The sequence below is a fragment of the Taudactylus pleione genome, unplaced genomic scaffold, assembly GCF_031769625.1.
Source record: "Taudactylus pleione unplaced genomic scaffold, aTauple2 ptg000513l, whole genome shotgun sequence".
Classification (NCBI taxonomy): domain Eukaryota; kingdom Metazoa; phylum Chordata; class Amphibia; order Anura; family Myobatrachidae; genus Taudactylus; species Taudactylus pleione.
This window is the reverse complement of record NW_028284915.1, coordinates 1,053,974-1,074,073: the sequence shown is the minus strand read 5'-3', so window position 1 is coordinate 1,074,073 and position 20,100 is coordinate 1,053,974. Positions and strand designations below refer to the sequence as shown.

The following is a 20,100-nucleotide window of genomic DNA, read 5'->3' as shown; positions in this document are numbered from 1 at the left end:
GTGCCGTCCTGACAGTTGATTACAGCTGGTGCATTGGCAGGTAGACTTGGAGAAACTGCGCCACCAGTCATGAGGCAATAAGAGCTTGCGGACTGAAAGCCAATCAGCAGTGACAGCTCTGGGGAGATATAATGTGTCATAATGTTAGAAGGGTGATTACTGTGTGGCATAATGTTTAAGATCACTACTGTGTGATATAATGTGTAAGGGGCATTAGTGTGTAGTGTAAGGAGCATTACTGTGTGTGGCATAATGTATAAGGGGCACTACTAAAGCATGGCATAATGTGTATAATGAGTACTACTGTGTGGCATAACCTGAATGGGCTCTGTGTGGCATAACATGAATGGATTCTGTGTGGAGGCAAATGTATGTATTTTTTTTACCTCTTTGGGGGGGTCTTTTAAGATCTTGCTATGTGGCCCACAACATGCTAGCTATGACCTTGCATGCAAACACAGAAGGCTGACTTAAGGTGCATACACACGTAAAGATTTTCTATCCAACCATCCAAGTAGTTGATTGGTTGGAATGAAAATCTGGTAAGGTATGAAAACAAATGACAATCAGCAATTTGCTCCCAAACGCCGGAAAATGGACAAAAACTGTTGTTTGAACAAATTGCTTAGATCAAACATTTAACAAACTTGTCTGACGACCATTTTCATCTGTTTTCTGGCATTTAGGAGCAAATTGCTGATCATCATTTACTCCCATACGTTACCAGATTTTCATTCCAACCAATCAACTAGTTGGATGGTTGGACAGAAAATCTTTACGTGTGTACCCAGCTCCATATACATGGTCACTTTAAAAAGGACTAACTCTGGCTTTAATATTAACTTGCATGAGTCAGGTTAAATGGATACTTTTGTAGCTTCACACAGGTTTTTGGCAGACTGCCAATTTCCACTGGAGCCAGCCCTGGAACCTGTGTAATGTAAGAGTGTCCCCATTTTTAGGGATAGTGTGACAGTGTGTGCAGTTCAAACCTAGGCAAAAACATAATCCTGGTCAAAGTACCCCACCATGCCAAGTTTGGTGGAGCTAGGTCCAAAACCTGGGCATAAAGGACAGACACTCTTTTGCGAGTTTTCTTGCATTGCAATGGCTTTCAGCTGAAATTAAGAAATGGATGGAAGGAAAAAACATTCCTCCTGTGACGGTACATTACCAACAACCTATTGAGAGTTTCCCTGGATCAACACATCTACAGGATAAATTAGAAAAGGTTGAACTTCATGGCCTTGTTTCTTTTTCAACATTTCTATTAACTACTTAACTGACAATTTTTTCTGGCAAAACCGGTCAGAAATTGCCGGGTTCACAGGAGAGTTCAGGAAAGTCAGAGGAAATCCATTCTGAACATTAGTATAACAGATTTCCTCTTAAAAAACACAATGGGGTGGTGCTGTTTCACCTTGTCAGCTGAAGCACAGTTGGCTGCATTTGCATCCCATGTGACCACGTCTAAGTGCTTAAATTTGTTTTGCAGTGATTGTGTTTATAAAATACTTTATTTATCAAAATATTATTACTACTTAGTACATTAATGCATTACTAACTCTGTATTTGCTGATTTCAGGAGTTTGGGTTTGAGATAAGTGGTTTGATTCTACTCTGTTCCTCTTGCCAAATTAGCGAACGTTTGAATTTATGTTATTGGCTATCCAAAACATGTGAGAGCTGGATAGCCAATAGGATGCCATCTTGCAGATCCGAACGTAATTGAGTAGAACCGAACCACTCATCGCTAATTTGTAGATCTCTTTCTCTCTCATAGTCAGTACTTGCAGATTTACCTTATTGAAAACATAATACAATATCTTCTTACAGTGTCAGAATTAACAGTGTTGAATCAAATGCCTCAACATTGGAAAGAAAAATGAAAATCCAATGTTTTCCAATTACATAGCTGTGGGTGCTTTAATATACTCACTCTTATGTAGCCCATCCTGAACAACATCTCGACAAACCGCCTTCCTTTAACATCCACTGAGCCATGGTGGTAGCCAATGCCTTTCTCTGACAGAGATCTAAGGGCTGCATGTCTTGAAAATTTTATGTCCCAACACATTTGTCTCCATGTCTGTAACATATATAGCATTTACACAGTAGTGTACAATTACTAAAATATTTCAATAAAGTAGAAGAGATGAAAAATAAAGTACAGTTTATAGTAATATGTTTGTTATGTGTCCAATACAGTTCAAAACAGTAGTTAATTCAGCATTTGAAGCAAGTAGTGTTTTTTGTGTGATATATGCATGATGCAGAGACGAGCATCTAAGGACAAATAATTCATCAGCAGCAATTTTAATGCAAATGTTATAACTATTTTGCCTAACTTTGCATTGCTTTGCCATGTTTCTCTTGCCAGGAGAGAGGTTCCGATTAGAGCCCAGGATGGCGAAGAGCTGGAAGCAGAGTGATAGCCCACACTATCACATCGTTTTCTGGTTTGGGTCCCCTACAGCCAATTCGCATGCATGACCAATGGCCTGGTGCAAACATAATCATGTGCAGACAAGGAGGGATCCGGAAGCTATAATAGGCTAATGCCATCTGCAGATGGTGTTAACTATCGGGGCCCAGCTCTGGAATGCATTCTGGAGCTAGGTAAATCTGGCTGCTTAGCAGCCCATGGAAACCTATGGGGGCTTCATCTTTGATGAGAAATGGAGGGACCACTGCAGATATTGGGGATATCTGCTGTGATACCTCCATGGTACATCTTGGGGATCATTAATGTTTTGCGGGTATCCCAAAAGTATTAATTAATAAATATGCCCCCTTATATTCTTGCATATCCTTGACTTGTCTGGAGAGAAGGAACTCAGGAAAGAAAAGCCAAGTTAGTAAGTACTGTGGGCCTGATTCAGAGCCGCTCGCTAGATATGATCGCTTGCACGATGTGTATGCAAATTGCGTAGGCACTGCTATCACACAGCAATGCATTATCAAGCCCAGTATTTCTTAGCGAGTGATCACATAGTGTATGCAGACACCCACCAGCCTGTTTTAAGATGCCCACTTGTGCACTTCATGTCCAGGAAGTGTATGCAACCGTCGGTACATCGGATGTAAACTGATCATGTGACAAGTTCAAAGACAGAATTGGCCAGACCTTTGAATTTGTCAGATGTTGATCCTGTCAGGCAACTTTCTATGTTTGGTGGTCATAGTAATTAACCTACATACATTTATTTTCTTTTGGTATAGTAAATCTGCAATAGGACACATGCAGAAGGTCCATTGCTTGATTAGCACATTGGAGTTCTAAATGGTCTTCCCTGGAAGACAGCTCTGGTGGAGAGTCAAGGGAATTAAAGATAGAATGGGCATATCAAGGCAAGAAAAATTAATTCTATCCTAATTACTAATGCACAGTATTTATTTCTTCAGTCCAAGGTGACAAAGTAGCTGATCTGTGAGATGAAGTTAGTTTCATCTGTCAACAAGGGCAGAAGGACAATATGCAACCACTGCAGGAACAGGTCTGCCAGAATATATGCTAACAAGGAGAGAGAGTTATTATCTATGCAGGGGAGTGGAACTAGTAAGCTTAGCTGACTGCTGGCAGTACATCTTATTTATAGAACCCTTTATGTTATTTGTGTTAGAATATGTGTGTACATTTGGCAATGGTATGGCAGAGTGTAGGTACACACCATCGGAACCCCTGAGTCAACAAACAGCCCAGTATATAACCAGTGGGGTAGTTTATTCTGCTTGAATGAGAAATGTACTGTACAGCCATACTGTGCTTGAGCGGAGCATACAGGTCACCAGCCGTTGACTGTATATGGGTAGTGGTGCAGGATACAAGCGGTACCAGCGTCTCTAGATGTTAGGGATCAGCTGTAAAATTAGAGCTCTTTGAGCTAAGTGGAAGATGTCCGTCTTCCACTGAGGTACTTTAACATAGAAGCAAGATGGTGCCCCAAATGCACAGAAGTAAGGTCAGCAGTCCTTCTGCTTAGCGAGGTGAACCATTCCTGTGGGAATCAATATGGAATATGCACAATAGCACTCTTCAGCTTCAACAATTTGCATCTTTATTGAGGCTAAAGAAAGCTTAAGCCTTTGTCATCGTTGTACCTCCATCTACGCAATTTCGCACCTACAAGTCCCTACAGTACCTCATAATTGAGACAGAGAGGATCTAAAACTATTCCTGATACAGGAGGCAGCAATTATATTCTTCTATCTGGACTATATAACTAACCAGTGGAGTTATATCATCATCTAAATTGTTATATCAATTATAACAAAACTGAGGAACCTAAATTCACTTATTTTATTCAGAACTTCATTACAGCAAACTGCATGCCAGTCATTACACAAATGTACTGCAACTGATATCACCCTAATGTACAGGATTGCACCACCAGCATCAAGGCAGAAACTTTTAAAGTATTAAACTTCAGTCAAGAAGTACTCTGGACCCACTAAGGGCCTGATTCAGAGCCGTACGCTATTTGCGGACGGTCGTTCTGATAAAGGGGCTGGCTATTTAAATGAAGTGCTCGCTCTTTGCGGTCGGTTGACGCCTCTAAGTCTGAACGAGCGAACAAAACCTGCGGCCGCTATTTTGAGAAAAACGCCCCCTGGCCGCTCGCATCATACATCATCTCCGGTATTTATTAGATTAATCGAGTACATCGAAAGGCGTATGAACTGCTCGCTATTCTTGTGGTAGCATTTTCCTACCGCAATCATGCGAGCAGTTCTGGCTAAAAGACAACCAAGTGACGTGGTCGATGACGCTGCTTTGTTAATTATGCACTCCCATTAAACGCCCGTTTTGACCGTTTGGCACGCCTGCGTTCAGATCTCCACTCCCCGTTTTCAAGCACCTTCCCCTGTTACCACCCACAAACGCCTCATCCTGTCACTCAAATTAGCAGGCATTCGCTATTTTGCGAGCACATGAATTTCGACCGCACTGACTGGTTCGCGCATGCGTATTACGACCCGTACGCATGCGCAGTTGTGCGAACATCGCTTGGAACGAACGAGCGGCCGCTTACGAGCGGCTCTGAATCAGGGCCTAAGTGCTTTATATGTGTACCACCAAAATTATGGCCATATACTTTTGACTTTGTTATAGCAAAACAAAGGTTCTATAACACCATAATTGGTTTTGTTACAGTGTGAGTGTGTTGTAGAATGTGACTGTTAAGATGGCCACACATGAAAATCTGGTAACGTATGGGAGTAAATGATGATCAGCAATTTGCTCCTAAATGCCAGAAAACAGATGAAAATGGTCGTTCAGACAAGTTTGTTAAATGTTTGATCTAAACAATTTGTTCAAACAACAGTTTTTGTCCATTTTCCGGCGTTTGGGAGCAAATTGCTGATTGTCATTTGCTTTCATACCTTACCAGGTTTTCATTCCAACCAATCAACTAGTTGGCTGGTTAGACAGATAATCTTTAGATGTATGACCAGCTTTAGTCTAGAGCAGTGGTTCTCAAACTTGGTCCTCAGAACCCCACACATGTTTTCCAGGTCACCCAGCAGGTGCACAGGTGAATTCATTACTCACCGACACAGGTGAAGCCAATGATTTGTGATTCTATGAGGACACCAGCAAAACATGAACTGTTTGGGGTCCTGAGGACCAAGTTTGAGAACCTGTGGTCTAGAGTTTAGGTAAAATACTACTACAATAAAAAAGGTTAATAAAGGGTAAGAGAGGTTGGTGTGTGTGTCCTGTGGTTCTTTAAAAAATTTATTTACACGCGGACTACAGGTGCCAGTGGGCCCTTAATGTCCAGGCATGCTGGCACTTGTTGTTCCATAAGTGTCATCATGCTGAGGCTGGCTGCCTGGGACTTTTAGTCCACCTGTAACAAACAATATTATTTACTCTTTTATGATCATTAAACCTGCACCCACAACCACCAGGGATGCCAGGAATAGCCCTGGATTTCAGCCCAGAACAGGTATTTTCTCAGGACTGGGCACCCCATTTTATTTTCGTGGTCCCCCTTTCCAAGGAATCCAGCCCTGCGCTGACTAATTTGGGGCTGGTAAATGTTATGGCAGGGGGACCTCATGCTGTGTGTTCCTTTGCTATGGCATTAGTCCCCAGTTGGTTCAGGCCGGTGCAAGTTATTGGAAAAATTCCCTGTTTTCCCGTACCAGTCCAGGCTGAGAGGACCGGGGCTGCTTATTGTAACAAAGTCTTGTAAAACCACAGTTATATAATACCTCCCAACATTGAGTGCGGCTTGATCGGGACAGGTGTGCTTGACTACAGATGTGCCCAGCTAGTTTGTTGCTCCATACGCTATGTAGCGTGCCACGCATGGCACACCACACACCACGCCATGAGTCGGGCAACACAGAAAGTTTCGTAATGTAGCCTAGTGTAGTGCTGGAAAAAAGTCAGAACATGTAATACAACTTTTTGTCCACCACTTTTCCCAAACTACATAGCGCATTCTTTTGATTTCCAATGCATGTTCTGTATCACCGCCCGATGATTGGCTGACAGAAGCGGTGATTCGGTACACTATTCTGTAGTACAGCGTTGTCCACATGGAATCAGGAATGTATAATAAAGCTGTAGAGGAATGTATAATAAAGTTTGAAATCATTAAGTGTGTGAGTCCTCTACTTTTATATAAAAATATTTCACATGCAAGCACAGCTCTGTATTACACACTGACTGTGCGGTTGAAGTTGCACACTTGCGGTATAGTAAGTACTGTCGGCACTGTCCCGGCCTTAGACATTGTAGTGATTTCATGACTTTAGGAACTACTGTAGTATCGGGTTGAGCCATGTGGGCTAGGGGGCTAATGCCTAGCCTCATTGCTTCTCCTGTTTTCTTGTCCCGCAGGTTCGAGACCTTGAAAATATAATTTATTTTTTTTTTTTAAATCTTCACTAATTCAGTATTCAATACATTATCCACAACTTCCCACCACCTGGCATTTCTATGCTACTTTATGCCACTGTGTGCTCTTAAAAGTGGTGTATGGCGCTCCAATACAGTACCCACATAGCACCTTGCTAGTCATGCTACAGTATGGCATTTCGAGTCTATTTCTACTGTGCATGCCCAGTGTGTCGGGAGTCACAAACTGCATCCCAGACTACTGTATAGTGATTTCATGACTTTAGAAATTAGTAGTACTGTAGGCTGTTTAAAAGTGAGGTCTCTATATTACAAATTGATTGTGCATTTAAAACGCAAACTTGCAGCAATGTCAGCACGTCAGCGCTGTGGTGGCTGTCAGCTCCGAGGGGTTACAGTGGGATCTCTGGCGCATGCACAGTGGAGGAGTTGCGATGGGATCTCTTGCATATGCCCAGTGGAGCCACTCCATACGCCATGTAGTGCTATGACATGGTGTATGGAAGATCATAGCACTGCGCATGCCCAGTGGGTCAGGAGTCACACAGCGAAAGTGGGCTGTATTACAGTACATACTGACTGTGGTTGAATTTGCACACTTGCACCACTGTCAGCGCTGTCCCAGACTTGGACACTATAGTGATTTCATGACTTCAGTAACTGGTAGTGGGCTCTCTTTGAGAGAGAGATCTCTATATTACAAACTGATTGTGCGTTTAAAGTGCAAACATTTGTCAATGTCAGCACGTTGGTGCTGTGGTGGCTGTCAGGTCCAAGGGGTTAAAATAGAATCTCTGGCGCATGCCCGGTGGAGGGGTTGCAATGGGATTTCTGGCCCATGCCCAGTGGAGGGGTTGCAATGGGATCTCTTGCATATGCCCAGTGGAGCCACTCCATAACCCATGTAGCGCTATGCCATGGTGTATGGAAGATCACAGCACTGTGCATGCCCAGTGGATCAGGAGTCCCACAGCGAAAGAGGGATGACTCTATTACAGTATATACTGACTGTGCTGTTGAATTTGCACACTTGCGCCACTGTCAGCGCTGTCCCAGATTTGGTCACTATAGTGATTTAATTACTTCAGTAACTGGTAGTGGGCTCTCTTTGAGAGAGCGGTCTCTATATTACAAACTGATTGTGCATTTAAAGTGCTAACTTGCGTCAATTTCAGCACGTTGGCGCTGTGATGGCTGTCAGCTCCAAGAGGTTACAATGGGATCTCTGGCGCATGCCCAGTGGAGGGGTTGCAATTGGATTTCTGGTGCATGCACAGTGGCGGGGTTGCAATGGGATCTCTTGCGCATGCCCAGTGGAGCCACTCCATACGCCATGTAGCACTATGCCATGGCGTATGGAAGATCACAGAACTGCGCATGCCCAGTGGATCGGGAGTCACACAGCAAAAGTGGGATGACTGTATTACAGTACACACTGACTGTGCGGTTTGCAAGGTGCTCATCTTAACCACTCACTCACACACAAGCCATGTTGAGACTTACACCTGTATGTGATGTGACATGTGCGATTTTACAGCAGGAAACGTGTACAATGTCAATAGTGGGCTCAGCATACGGCTGCATTGCATAAAAGTGAATTATGATGGGGGTGGTGGTAAGCCATACAATGAGCTCAGTGGGGTTGAATAGTAATGAGTGATAATGGAGGGAGGTGGTGAAGGGACTTGGGTGGCAAAACACAGAGAGTAAGGGAGGAGAGAAGTGCAGAGTACTGTATTTTAAAACTATTGACCCTGACATGATCTCGCTTTATGAAAAACATCCCGAGTGTCTTACAGGCCCTGTAATGTGTTCAATACAATGTCTACTGTATAGCAGATATGTCAGGTGGTGGAAAGTTGAGAGCAATGTATTGAGTTCAGTAGAGTTCCTTAAGAATATTGAACTTCAATTGCTCTGTCTTTATTTAATGCTGGTCAACACAGATACCTGTATGTATTTTTACAAAATTAAAGAACTCACACACCAAGTGATTTATTTTTAATCCTGACATGAAGATTTCTAAAAAAAAAAAAAAAGAAAGAAATTATTAATGTCCAAAATGCCATTGTCCTCTTCCGGGTCTTGAACCCAGGACACCCACTCTGCAAGGCGCTCATCTTAACCACCCACCTACACACAGGGCCTGATTCAGAGCCGGACGCTCTGAACGAGCGCCCGCTCTGAATCAGGGCGTTTTTATTTTTTCTTGCTGCGGCCTCTTGGCCGCTCGCATAGCTGTGGGTTACCACCCACAGCTTATGCGAGTGGCCATGATGATGGTCGCGATGGTCAAGACCATCGCAACCATCGGGCTTGCGACGAGACCCTTGCGGTAGGGTCTCGTTGCTGCAAGCCCAAGAGTGCTTTTGGCTCTAACAGAGCTGAAAGCACTCCCACTGACATCACTTGTGATGTCAGTGGGGCCGGCCCCAGACGGTAGGCATTCCCATGGGAACGCCTCCGTCTGGGCAGCCACGCCCCCGGCCTGCCCACCAAAGGGGGCGTGCTGTCACTCAACATTGACAGCACGCCCCCTTTGGTACGAGACTCGGAGCGACGGCTTGGCCGTCGCTATCCGGGTCTCGCGAATGCGCACGACGGAGCCGGCTCCGTCGTGTGCATGTGCACTGGGCCACCATCGACCCGCTTGCGAGCGGGTCTGAATCAGGCCCACAGTGACAGTACAGTGTGTGTACTGTCTTTTTTGATATTTCTCAATAGGAGGACTAAAGGTGCCAGTGGGCCCTTATTGCCCATGCTTTCTGATACTTGTGGTTCTCCAAGTACCGGTAAGCGGGACAGGCTTGCTGGGACCTGTAGTACACCTGTAAATGACAATATTTTTAATTATAATTTTTTACCACCTATTAACCCCACACCCATTACCACCAGGGGTGTGGGGAATATCCCCAGGATACCAACCTGGGCTTGGGGTGTCCCTGGGAGGGGGGACACCTTCATTAAGGGGGGCCCACTTCCCGAGGAATATCCAGCCTCGGTTTATTGGTAGGGGGTGCTGAATACTCTGGGAGGGGAACCCAGTGAAGCATGTCCCCCTGCTATGGCATTGCACCCATGCTAGACAATCCTAGTGCTGGTTGAGTAAAATATGGGGTAACCCTAAGTCATTATTCCCCTTGTATTTTCACATCCAGGACCAGCTCATGAGCCCACTGATGGTTGTGTAAAATACAGGGGACCCCTATGTAATTTTCCCCCCACATTTTGATAACCAGGACCAGCTCAAGGACCTGGTGCAGGTTGTGTAAAAATGGGGTTCCCTACGTCTTTTCCCCCTTGAATTTCCACAACCAGGATTGGCTCAAAAATGGCCGGTTATGGTTGGGAGGGGGACCCCACACATTTTTATTCCAATTTTTAACCCTAAATTTACTTTTACACACGCAGTAGCACTGCATAGATCACCCTGATCTTTGCAGGCTTCTGAAAACACGCTGTGAGTTGGTCAAAATTTACTGGGAATAAACGGGAAATTATCTTTATTGATGTTATTAATACTGTAGAAACAAACACAGGCCCAAATTATGTGATTTTAGCTGTTTTTGTCAATTTTAAAAAAAATATATAGATCCAAAACTAAAACACGCGAGGGTGGTTTTGGCAAAACCAAAACCTTAACACGACGATGAATTAGAACTAGAGATGTGCGCTGACCCTGGTGTTTTGGTTTTGTATCTGTATCTCCCCTGGTTTTAGATCTGGTGTTGGATCTTTATCCTTGGTTTTTTGTTTTTTGTTTTGGATCTGTATTTTTTTCCAAAAAACTATATAAAAAGCTAAAACCATATAATTTGGGCCTGTGTTTGTTCCTACAGTATTATAAACCTTAATAACAATCATTTTCAGGCATTTCCATGCATTTTTAACTACCTCACAGCTCACAATATTGGCCCTGATTCAGAGCCGGACTTTCAGACCAGAGAGCTCGCTCTGAATCAGGGCCCTCCTCCATTAAAATGGAGCGTCCTCCTGGGCACTCGTATAGCTGTGGGTCACCACCCACAGCATATACGAGCGTCCAAAAAGATGGTCACGATGGTCTTGACCATCACGACCATCGGACTTGCGAGGGAAACCCTGCGGTAGGGTTTCCCAGCCACAAGCCCTGGAGTGATTTTGGCTCTATCAGAGCCAAAATCACTCCCACTGACATCACTAGTGATGTCAGTGGGGCCGGCTTCAGATGGTAGGCGTTCCCATGGGAACGCCTCCGTCCGGCAGGCACGCCCCCGGCACGCCCACCAAAGGGGGCATGCTGTCAGTCACCATCGACAGCACGCCCCCTTTGGTGCGAGACCCGGAGCGACAGCTTGGCTGTCTCAGTCCGGGTCTCGCGCATGCGCACGACGGAGCACCCCCATCGTGCGAATGCGCAGTGGGGAACATCGACCCACTTGCGAGCGTACTGCCGCTTGCGAGTGGGTCTGAATGACCCCCATTTTTTTCACTATTTTCACCAATATAGGCCAAAGGCTGCAGCGAGCTGGCTGGCTAAAGTAAGCAACAGAGCAGCGGCACAAATGCACGGCAGTGTAAAAAAATATAGGACATCTATGAAACATTGTCACACAGCAGTGGCAGACAGGATGGCGTTTAATACACTATAATAATGTCAATAGGTAGTGGAGTCACAAGGAGGGTGCGGTGGGTGCGGGCCGCTTCGGGTGTCAGCACAGTCATGCCGCACCCCCCCTGCCGCTGTGTCACATTCCTGGCCGCACCCCACACATGTGCTGCTGCCACTGCTTGCATCCATCAGCCCGCTCCCTGCTACCACTCCTGCTGCAGGTGGAGTGGGGAGGGGGGGTTGCGGCCGGACCCTGCCAGCCTCGGGTGAAACTAAGGGGGGTGGTCCAGGTTAGCTGGGCATTCGGCTGGTAACTGGTCACATGCGCGGCGTGACGTGATGATGTCACGGCACGCGCACTCTTTGTGTGACTGTGTAGTGAAGAGCCAGAGTACCGAGCACCGAGGGGGAGCAGCACTTACTATCAGGAGGATGCCTCTGTGACGGACACTGAGAGATCAGCTGTGACACAGGCTGACAGCTGCCAACCGCTGATGAAGAGGAGAGCTGAGGGGATCAGACAGCTTTAAGCACTGATTAAAGCTATAAGGTAAGTTTTGCAGCTGCAGTATAGGGCAATGAAATAGACATGGTGGGAACGTATTTGTTTGTTGCAAGTTTCAGTGAACTTATTTGTTTGCTGTTTGCTTCAAAGGTCCATTTTTTATATATACTCTATATACACACATATACTTGCGAGTATCAAAATTGGTTACCTCAGTATGGGCCGGATTCTGAGTTAGACGCAGATGCTATCGCCGCTGTATCTTTTGCCACAGGCGTGCCTGCGTTTTCACGCAAATGGTGATACAAACTCACTGCTCTGTGTATTAGCGTGCATTTGAATGTGCATGGACTGAGATGCCCACTCGCAGCATCTATAGTTGCCACATTACCATCCTGTATGTCATTAGACACATTATTGATCGCACCATTGAAATTTGCAATAGCCCTATATCAGGTGCAGTTTCTCCATCTGAGTATTGTCTCCTTTGTGAGCGGGTGTGCTTCTCCTTATGTTGCCGCTTTCAGCGTCACACCTACCACACTCCCATAAGATGCAATATTAGAGGGCATCTTTTTTTGACACCTCTCTGTTACCTCCCAAGAATGCACACTCAAATTCTCATCCATATCTGCACTGCTTCTGACTTCAGGAACTATGGGCTTGATTCAGATATGTGCGTTCATCCAAGGAAGAACACGCATCTCCGATGTTGAAGGGTCTGCGCCTGCGCAGGACCCATTCTGTGCATTTTGTTGATCTTTCTCTTAGACCCCCCAAGCGACAGCATGATTGACATCTGCGGCATTTGGGGGGTGGAGCAGTGGGAGTGCCTGGACGCTGTCCAGGAAACAGGGTAGTGTCGCTTCCGTTATCCAGGAGGGACGAGGCCAGGGTTCCTGGTCTCTTGCATGACCAGGCACTGGCCAGGTTGCGGGAGACTACAGCTCCCACAGCCTGACCAAAAGAGCAACCATCACGACTATTGGTCTCGATGGTGATCCCAGCCTGCGACGGCTGTCACAGAGCTGGGATCGCAAATGCAGCAAGGAGGTGTCTGACACCTCCTTCTGTATTTGCATCTGAGATGGACGTATTTGCGCAGCCGCTTGTGTTCGGCTGTGTAAATCCATCCATCTCTGAATCAGGCCCTATGTTTTGACCACTGGCTATGAAGGTGATGATTAGACGGTGTTGAGAATATATCCGTACAACATGAGCAAGTTACTGTTAGTGTGCTTATATAATCTGATTTTGCCTTCAATAACAGGTTATGAGTTGAAAACAACGAGTTGAATAAAATAAAAGAATTGCTTGGGAAAAATGGTCCTTACTCCCCAAATTTCAAATGTGCAGGTAAGATAACATGCTTAAAGGCTTTATAAATGTAAAAAGGAACATATTTAAAAAAATGAAGTTACTACAAGGTATATCATAGATAATCTGTCACATATAAAAGGCAATATCAGAATATATAAACATACCGAAAGTGATTTACACATGGTGCACTGATATATTTGCAATAACTTCTCATCATCACCTTTACAACTAGTGATCAAAACTTACTACAGTAACCAAATGCAAAGAGAAAAATGGGAAATGTCTATATATACTATGTGTGTATGTGTATATATATTACAGTGATCACAAATACACAATATACAGTATACAGTAGTGGGCCTTTTAACCTGAAATTACTGCCTAGGACTCACTTTTAGGAAATGAGCGTGTCCCACCAGATGCGGTAGGATCTGGATTTGTGCGTCAACACCGCAGTCTCTACTTGTAGTGTTTCCTCCAGTGTCTTCCCAGCCAATTGCCATGCCACTTACAGTGTCGCTCTCCCTGCCATGTGCGCCAATCTACTATTTGAATCCAACTCTCCAGCATTGCCTCTGTATCTACCTCCTTTGTTTCTGCACACCTTCTCCATCACCCTCCCTGTGAGTCTCCCAGCTGCAGCAGCAGTGTTGTTGTCCACATCATAACCCTAACCCCCTGCTTGCCCCCAGTACTGCCCCAACTGCAATTTAACCTTACCCCCTCCCTGCCCACAGCACTGCCTGCCCCTAAACCCTCCTTGCCCCAGTGGTGCCTCATCTACTCTAACCTCCTCACTGCCCCAGCTGCTATATATCCTAACCCCATTCTTGCCTCCAGTACTCCCTCAACTGCTATCTACCCTTATTCCCCTTTCCTATCCCAACTACCACGCCCTTACCCCCATCTTGCCCCTCCCTGCCCCAGCTTTCTTAGCCAACACCGCTACTCCAACTGCTGCATACCCTTAACCACCTCTTTTTTTATTTTGGTGGAGAGGGGTGTCACCATGCGTTACAGCACCGGGTGACACCAACCCTAGTGACGCCTCTGTCAATAGGCAATGCCCCAAATTGTGCAAAATGTAAAGAAAAGAGGTGCAAGATGGAATTGTCCCTCCCTCTTAATGAAAAGGACATGCACAGTTTAACAAACCAAGCACTTTAGCAACTAGGACTGACACTTTCGTGGCTGAACTCCTTGGTTTGTATGGGCCCCCACAAAACATTTTTCAATGGACTACCTTCATTTATTTAGTAGGAATTTGATGATGAGGGTGTTGGTGGTGGAGATTGCATGTGCTGGTACAAACTGCTGGTAGCTGATACTGGACTGCTTGTTATTAATTTACAAATTATTATAATTTTGTTAAACAAATTGCATGAACTCGCTGCAAATGACGTAACAGGGAGGAGGTGCCTAGATGGTTAATGTCCCTTCCTCTGCTAACTATGGCTTTATAAATGGAACAGATGCCTTCACAACTGTTGTCTGAATTTAGATTAAAATAATTCCACACCCAAGATGTGGCTTTTCTGGCTTTCTTGTTATCATGATCAAGAACTGCTGCCACTGGTGGCTGATTTACACAAACAACATCCTCATCATCAACATCCTCATTAGCGTCAGATAGGACACAAATTTCACCCTCATCCTCCTTTTGCACTTCCTCCACACTATAAACCTCATTTTATTTTATTTCACCATCTAATACTAGCACAGCCGTCATGGCATCAGTGATCCACTGTGATACTGGGTGACAGCTGTTATACTTGCTTCCTTTATCAAAGGACTGTTTCATAGTCAATTGTTTTTTTAAATTACTACTAGTAGTAGTCTTCTTGGTCCCTTTCTGGGATGAAAATCCACCCCCATCAGGCGTAGCTCTCAAGGATCCTTCTGAGGAACCACAGATAGGAGAGGAGTCAGTTATTGTTATGGAATTGAATTCGGGACTACTTCAGATCATGAATGAGGATGTTGATGATGATACAGGTGTTGGTGGAGGAGATTGCAGGAACTTGGATCCAGATAGAAGGGAGCAGCTAGGTGACACTGGACTGATTATTGTTTGGATTTTTTACACCAAAGTTATTTGAAATACCCTTTCCAATTTGATGAATGAGCTGCAACTGACGTAACAGGGAGGTTCCTAGATGGATAAGGTCCTTACTTCTACTCACTGTTACATGGCAATGGTTACAAATGGCTTGGCAAAGGTTGTCTGGATTTGGGTTGAAATAATGCCACACATGAGAAGTTGATTTTTTGTTCCTTTGCCCAGGCATGGCAACAATGGGATTTTTCACACTATGGGCAACAACTGTTGCCTGATTTACAGTTTTTGTTTACACAAACATCCTTGGCATCAACATCTTCATCACCATCAACATCCTCATCATCCTTGTTGTTATCGCCAACTACGCAAATATCCTCCTCATCCTCCTGGTGCAATTCCACAGTAGCATCCTCAATTTCTATATCAGCATATTGACTTGTGCTGCTCATCCCCAAATTTGCAGAGTGCACACAAATGGTGGAAGGAGGATCCTCTTCAATTACAGTATTAGAAAGTTCAGGCTCACACATGGTAACCATGGACACATTTGGACTCTCCTCATGGATCTGTGACTTTTTGGTGACAGTTTACATTTTTTTGTACCTGTCCTACAAGCAGACGGGTTTAAATGAACCACCAGTCATAAATAAAGGCCAAGGCCTTATACTTTCCTTGCCACTTTGTGTAGTGAATGGCATATTGCCAATTTTTTGTTTCTCTAAAGCTGACTTAGCTTTAGATTATTTTTTCTTAACATGGTGAAAGTAGATTTTTTTACATTGCCTGACTTAACCCCTGGTACTGTACATCGGCCTTCATAGATGACGTTGACGGCCTTGCATCGTCATCATGACTGCTGCCGGCAGCTACAAGACTGGTATGTGGATCCTGCTCTCCTGTCATGTGAATGTCCTCCATACTCACTGCAGTCTTGTCACCAAGCAATTATAGCACAGCTAAATTGCAGCTAATGCACACAACTACACAAAAAAATAAATATTTTTTAAAAACTGGGGAAGAGCACCCCTGAATGAGGCAGCAGCCCCTTGATGAACGACAGATGCAGCAATCCTGTGCAACTACATTGCTGATAAGTGTGGCTAATGCGCACACACACACACACAGAAAAAAATACCTTTTTACATTTTTTTGCACTTAAGGGGGAGAGCACCTGTGAACGCAGGGGCGTTTCTAGAGAGGAGGGAGCCCATGTGCAGTCTCTGACATGGGACCCCTCCACTCCCTCCGTCGGCCGGCAGTGCATTGAGCTGTGCGTGGTCATCACCAGAGTTATAGACTCTGGGCACTAGAGTGCGCCCAGAGTCTATAGAGTATGCACAGGTCACCGGGAAAATGGCCACGGTGGCCATTTTTCAGTCGTTTTTAGAGCACCGGACCCCCACTCCAACGTGGGACTCCAGAGAGGTAAGTATGCTATGGGTGCAGGGTGTGCGGGGCCCCCCTGGACCCAGGGGCTTGTGTGCCCCGCACACCCTGCACCCATTATAGATACACCCCTGACGAGGCACCAGCCCCTTGATAAATGACAAATGCAGTAATCCTGCATAACTACATTGCTTATAAGTGTGGCTAACATGCACACACACACACACACAGAAAAAAATGCTTCTTTAAATTTTTTTGCACTTGGGCGGAGAGCACCCCTGAACAAGGCAGCAGCCCCTTGGTAAACAACAGATGCAGCAATTCTGCGCAACTATGTTGCTGAAAAGTGTGGCTAGCACACACACACAGAAAAAAATATTTTTTTTTTACTTGGGGAGGAGAGCACCCCTGAACGAGGCACCAGTCCCTTGATAAACGACAGATGTAGCAATCCTGTGCAACTATGTTGCTGATAAGTGTGGCTAATGCGTACACACAAACACACACAAAAATACTTAAAATTTTTTCACACTGGGGGTGAAGAGCACCCCTGATGGACAGAGCACCCACTGGACAACACAGCAGCACTATGGTCAGCAGCCAGCCCCTATGGACAAGACAACAGCCAGCCAGCCCGTATGGACAACAGCCAGCCCCTATGGACAGGACAACAGTCATCTAGCCCCTATGGACAACAGCCAGCCCATATGGACAGGACAACAGCCTGCCCCTATGGACAACAGCCAGCCCCTATGGACATTAAGCAGCCAGCCCCTGACAAGTGACAACAGTAGCCAGCCCCTATACCCAGCAACCACAGCTCCCTCCTTCCTCTTCACTCTCCACATCAGGAATGAAAATGGCGGCGATCGCAAGACCTTTTATACAATCAAAAACCTGCGAGAATCTGACAGCAGGATGATGATGTTTTGCCTTGTTTTGAGATCCGAGTCAGGCGGGAAAACCCGAGCTGATTCAGATCTCGGCTCGGATCGCTAACCTCGGGTGGGTTCGGATCTCTGAGATCTGAACCCGCTCATCTCTAATTAGAACCAAAACCAAAAAATTGGGGTTTGTGCACATCTCTAGTATAGACTAGGGGTGTGCACCGGCCACTTTTCGTGTTTTGTGTTTTGGTTTTGGATCTGGATCTTTCTTCGTGTTTTGGATCTGGATTGGTTTTGCCAAAACCACCCTTCCGTGTTTTGGGTTCTGGGTTTTGTGTTTTGGATCTGTATTTTTTTGAAAAAAAGCATAAAAACAGCTAAAATCACAGAATTTGTAGGTTTTTCTGCTCCTATGCTATTATTAACCTCAATAACCTTAATTTCCACTCATTTCCAGTCTATTCTGAACACCTCACACCTCACAATAGTGTTTTTATGTCCAAAAGGTTGCACCGAGGTAGCTGGATGACTATGCTAAGCGACACGAGTGGGCGGCACAAACACGTGACCCATCTAGGAGTGACACTGCAGTGGCAGGCAGGATGGCAGTTAGAAAAACTAGGCCCCAAACTGTACATAATGCAAAGAAAAAAAGAGGTGCAAGATGGAATTGTCCTTGGGCCCTCCCACCCACCCTTATGTTGTATAAACAGGACATGCACACTTTAACAAATCAATCATTTCAGCGCCAGGGTCTGCCACACAACTGTGGCTGAAATGATTGGTTCGTTTGGGCCCCCACAAAACAAGCTGGCAATTAATGTGTCCCTGCACAAACTGGCTCTACGGAGGCAAGATGTCATCCTCATCCTCCTCATCCACCGATTCCTCACCCTCTTCAGTGTGTACATCCTCATCCTCACAAAGTATTAACTCGTCCCCACTTGAATCCACCACCACAGGTCCCTCTGTACCTTCTGGAGGCTGGTCTCCCTGGAAGAGCTGATAATTCATTTTGATGAACATCATCTTCTCCACATTCTGTGGAAGCAACCTCCTACGCCTTTCGCTGACAAGGTTCCCGGCTGCACTAAACACTCTTTCGGAGTACACACTGGAGGGGGGGCAACTCAGGTAAAATAGAGCCAGTTTGTACAGGGGCCTCCAAATTGCCTCTTTTTCCTGCCAGTACAGGTATGGACTGTCTGACATGCCTACTTGGATGCTGTCACCGATGTAATCCTCCACCATTCTGTCAATGGTGACAGTATCATATGCAGTGACAGTAGACATGTCAGAAATTGTTGCCAGGTCCTTCAGTCCGGACCAGATGTCCAAACTTGGTCCTGCCTGCCCTGCATCACCGCCAGCGGGTTGCTTAGGATACCTAAGTTTTTTCCTGGCAGCCCCAGTTGCGGGAGAAAATGAAGAAGGAGCCGTTGACGTGTCACGTTCCGCTTCAGCTGACAGTGTGTTCACCAGCAGGTCTTTGCACCTCTGCAGGCTTGTGTCGGCCGGAAAGAGAGACACCACATAGGCTTTAAACCTAGGATCGAGCACGGTGGCCAAAATGTAGTGGTCTGATTTCAACAGATTGACCACCCTGGAATCCTGGCAAAGCGAATGAAGGGCTTCATCCACAAGTCCCACATGCCGAGCGGAATCGCTCCGTCTTAGCTCCTCCTTCACTTTCTCCAGCTGCTTCTGCAAAAGCCTGATGAGGGGAATGACCTGACTCAAGCTGGCAGTGTCTGAACTGACTTCACGTGTGGCAAGTTCGAAGGGCTGAAGAACCTTGCACAACACGGAAATCATTCTCCACTGCGCTTGAGTCAGGTGCATACCCCCTCCTTTGCCTATGTCATAGGTGGATGTATAGGCTTGTATGGCCTTTTGCTGCTCCTCCATCCTCTGAAGCATATAGAGGGTTGAGTTCCACCGCGTCACAACCTCTTGCTTCAGGTGATGGCGGGGCAGGTTCAAGAGTGTTTGCTGGCGCTCCAGTCTTCGGCACGCAGTCGCTGAATGGCGAAAGTGGCCAGAAATTTTTCGGGCCACCCAAAGCGTCTCCTGCACGCCCCTGTCGCTTTTCAGAAAATTCTGCACCACCAAGTTTATTGTGTGAGCAAAACATGGGACGTGCTGGAATTTGCCCAGATGTAATGCCCGCACAATATTGGTGGCGTTGTCAGATATCACAAATCCCCAGGAGAGTCTAAGTGGGGTAAGCCACTGGGCGATGATTTCCCTCAGTTTCTCTAAGAGGTTGTCGGCGGTGTGCCTCTTACTGAAACCGGTGATACACAGCGTAGCCTGCCTTGTAACGAGCTGGCGTTTCTGAGATGCTGCTACTGGTGACGCTGCTGCTGTTGCTGCGTAAGGTGATACATCTACCCAGTGGGCTGTCACAGTCATATAGTCCTTAGTCTGCCCTGTTCCACTTGTCCACATGTCCGTGGTTAAGTGGACATTGTGTAC

General features: G+C 45.7%; 1 protein-coding gene across 1 annotated transcript in view; it reads right to left on the bottom strand.

Annotated features, from left to right (window-relative positions):
• The window catches only part of LOC148501567 (putative ATP-dependent RNA helicase DDX60), a 600,786-nt gene that overhangs the window by 168,954 nt on the left and 411,732 nt on the right, over positions 1 to 20,100 (bottom strand). Inside the window, exon 28 of the mRNA XM_088450267.1 lies at positions 1,940 to 2,089. Within this exon, the coding sequence (XP_088306393.1) occupies positions 1,940 to 2,089 (150 nt within the window). The remainder of the gene's footprint in view (positions 1 to 1,939; positions 2,090 to 20,100) is intronic.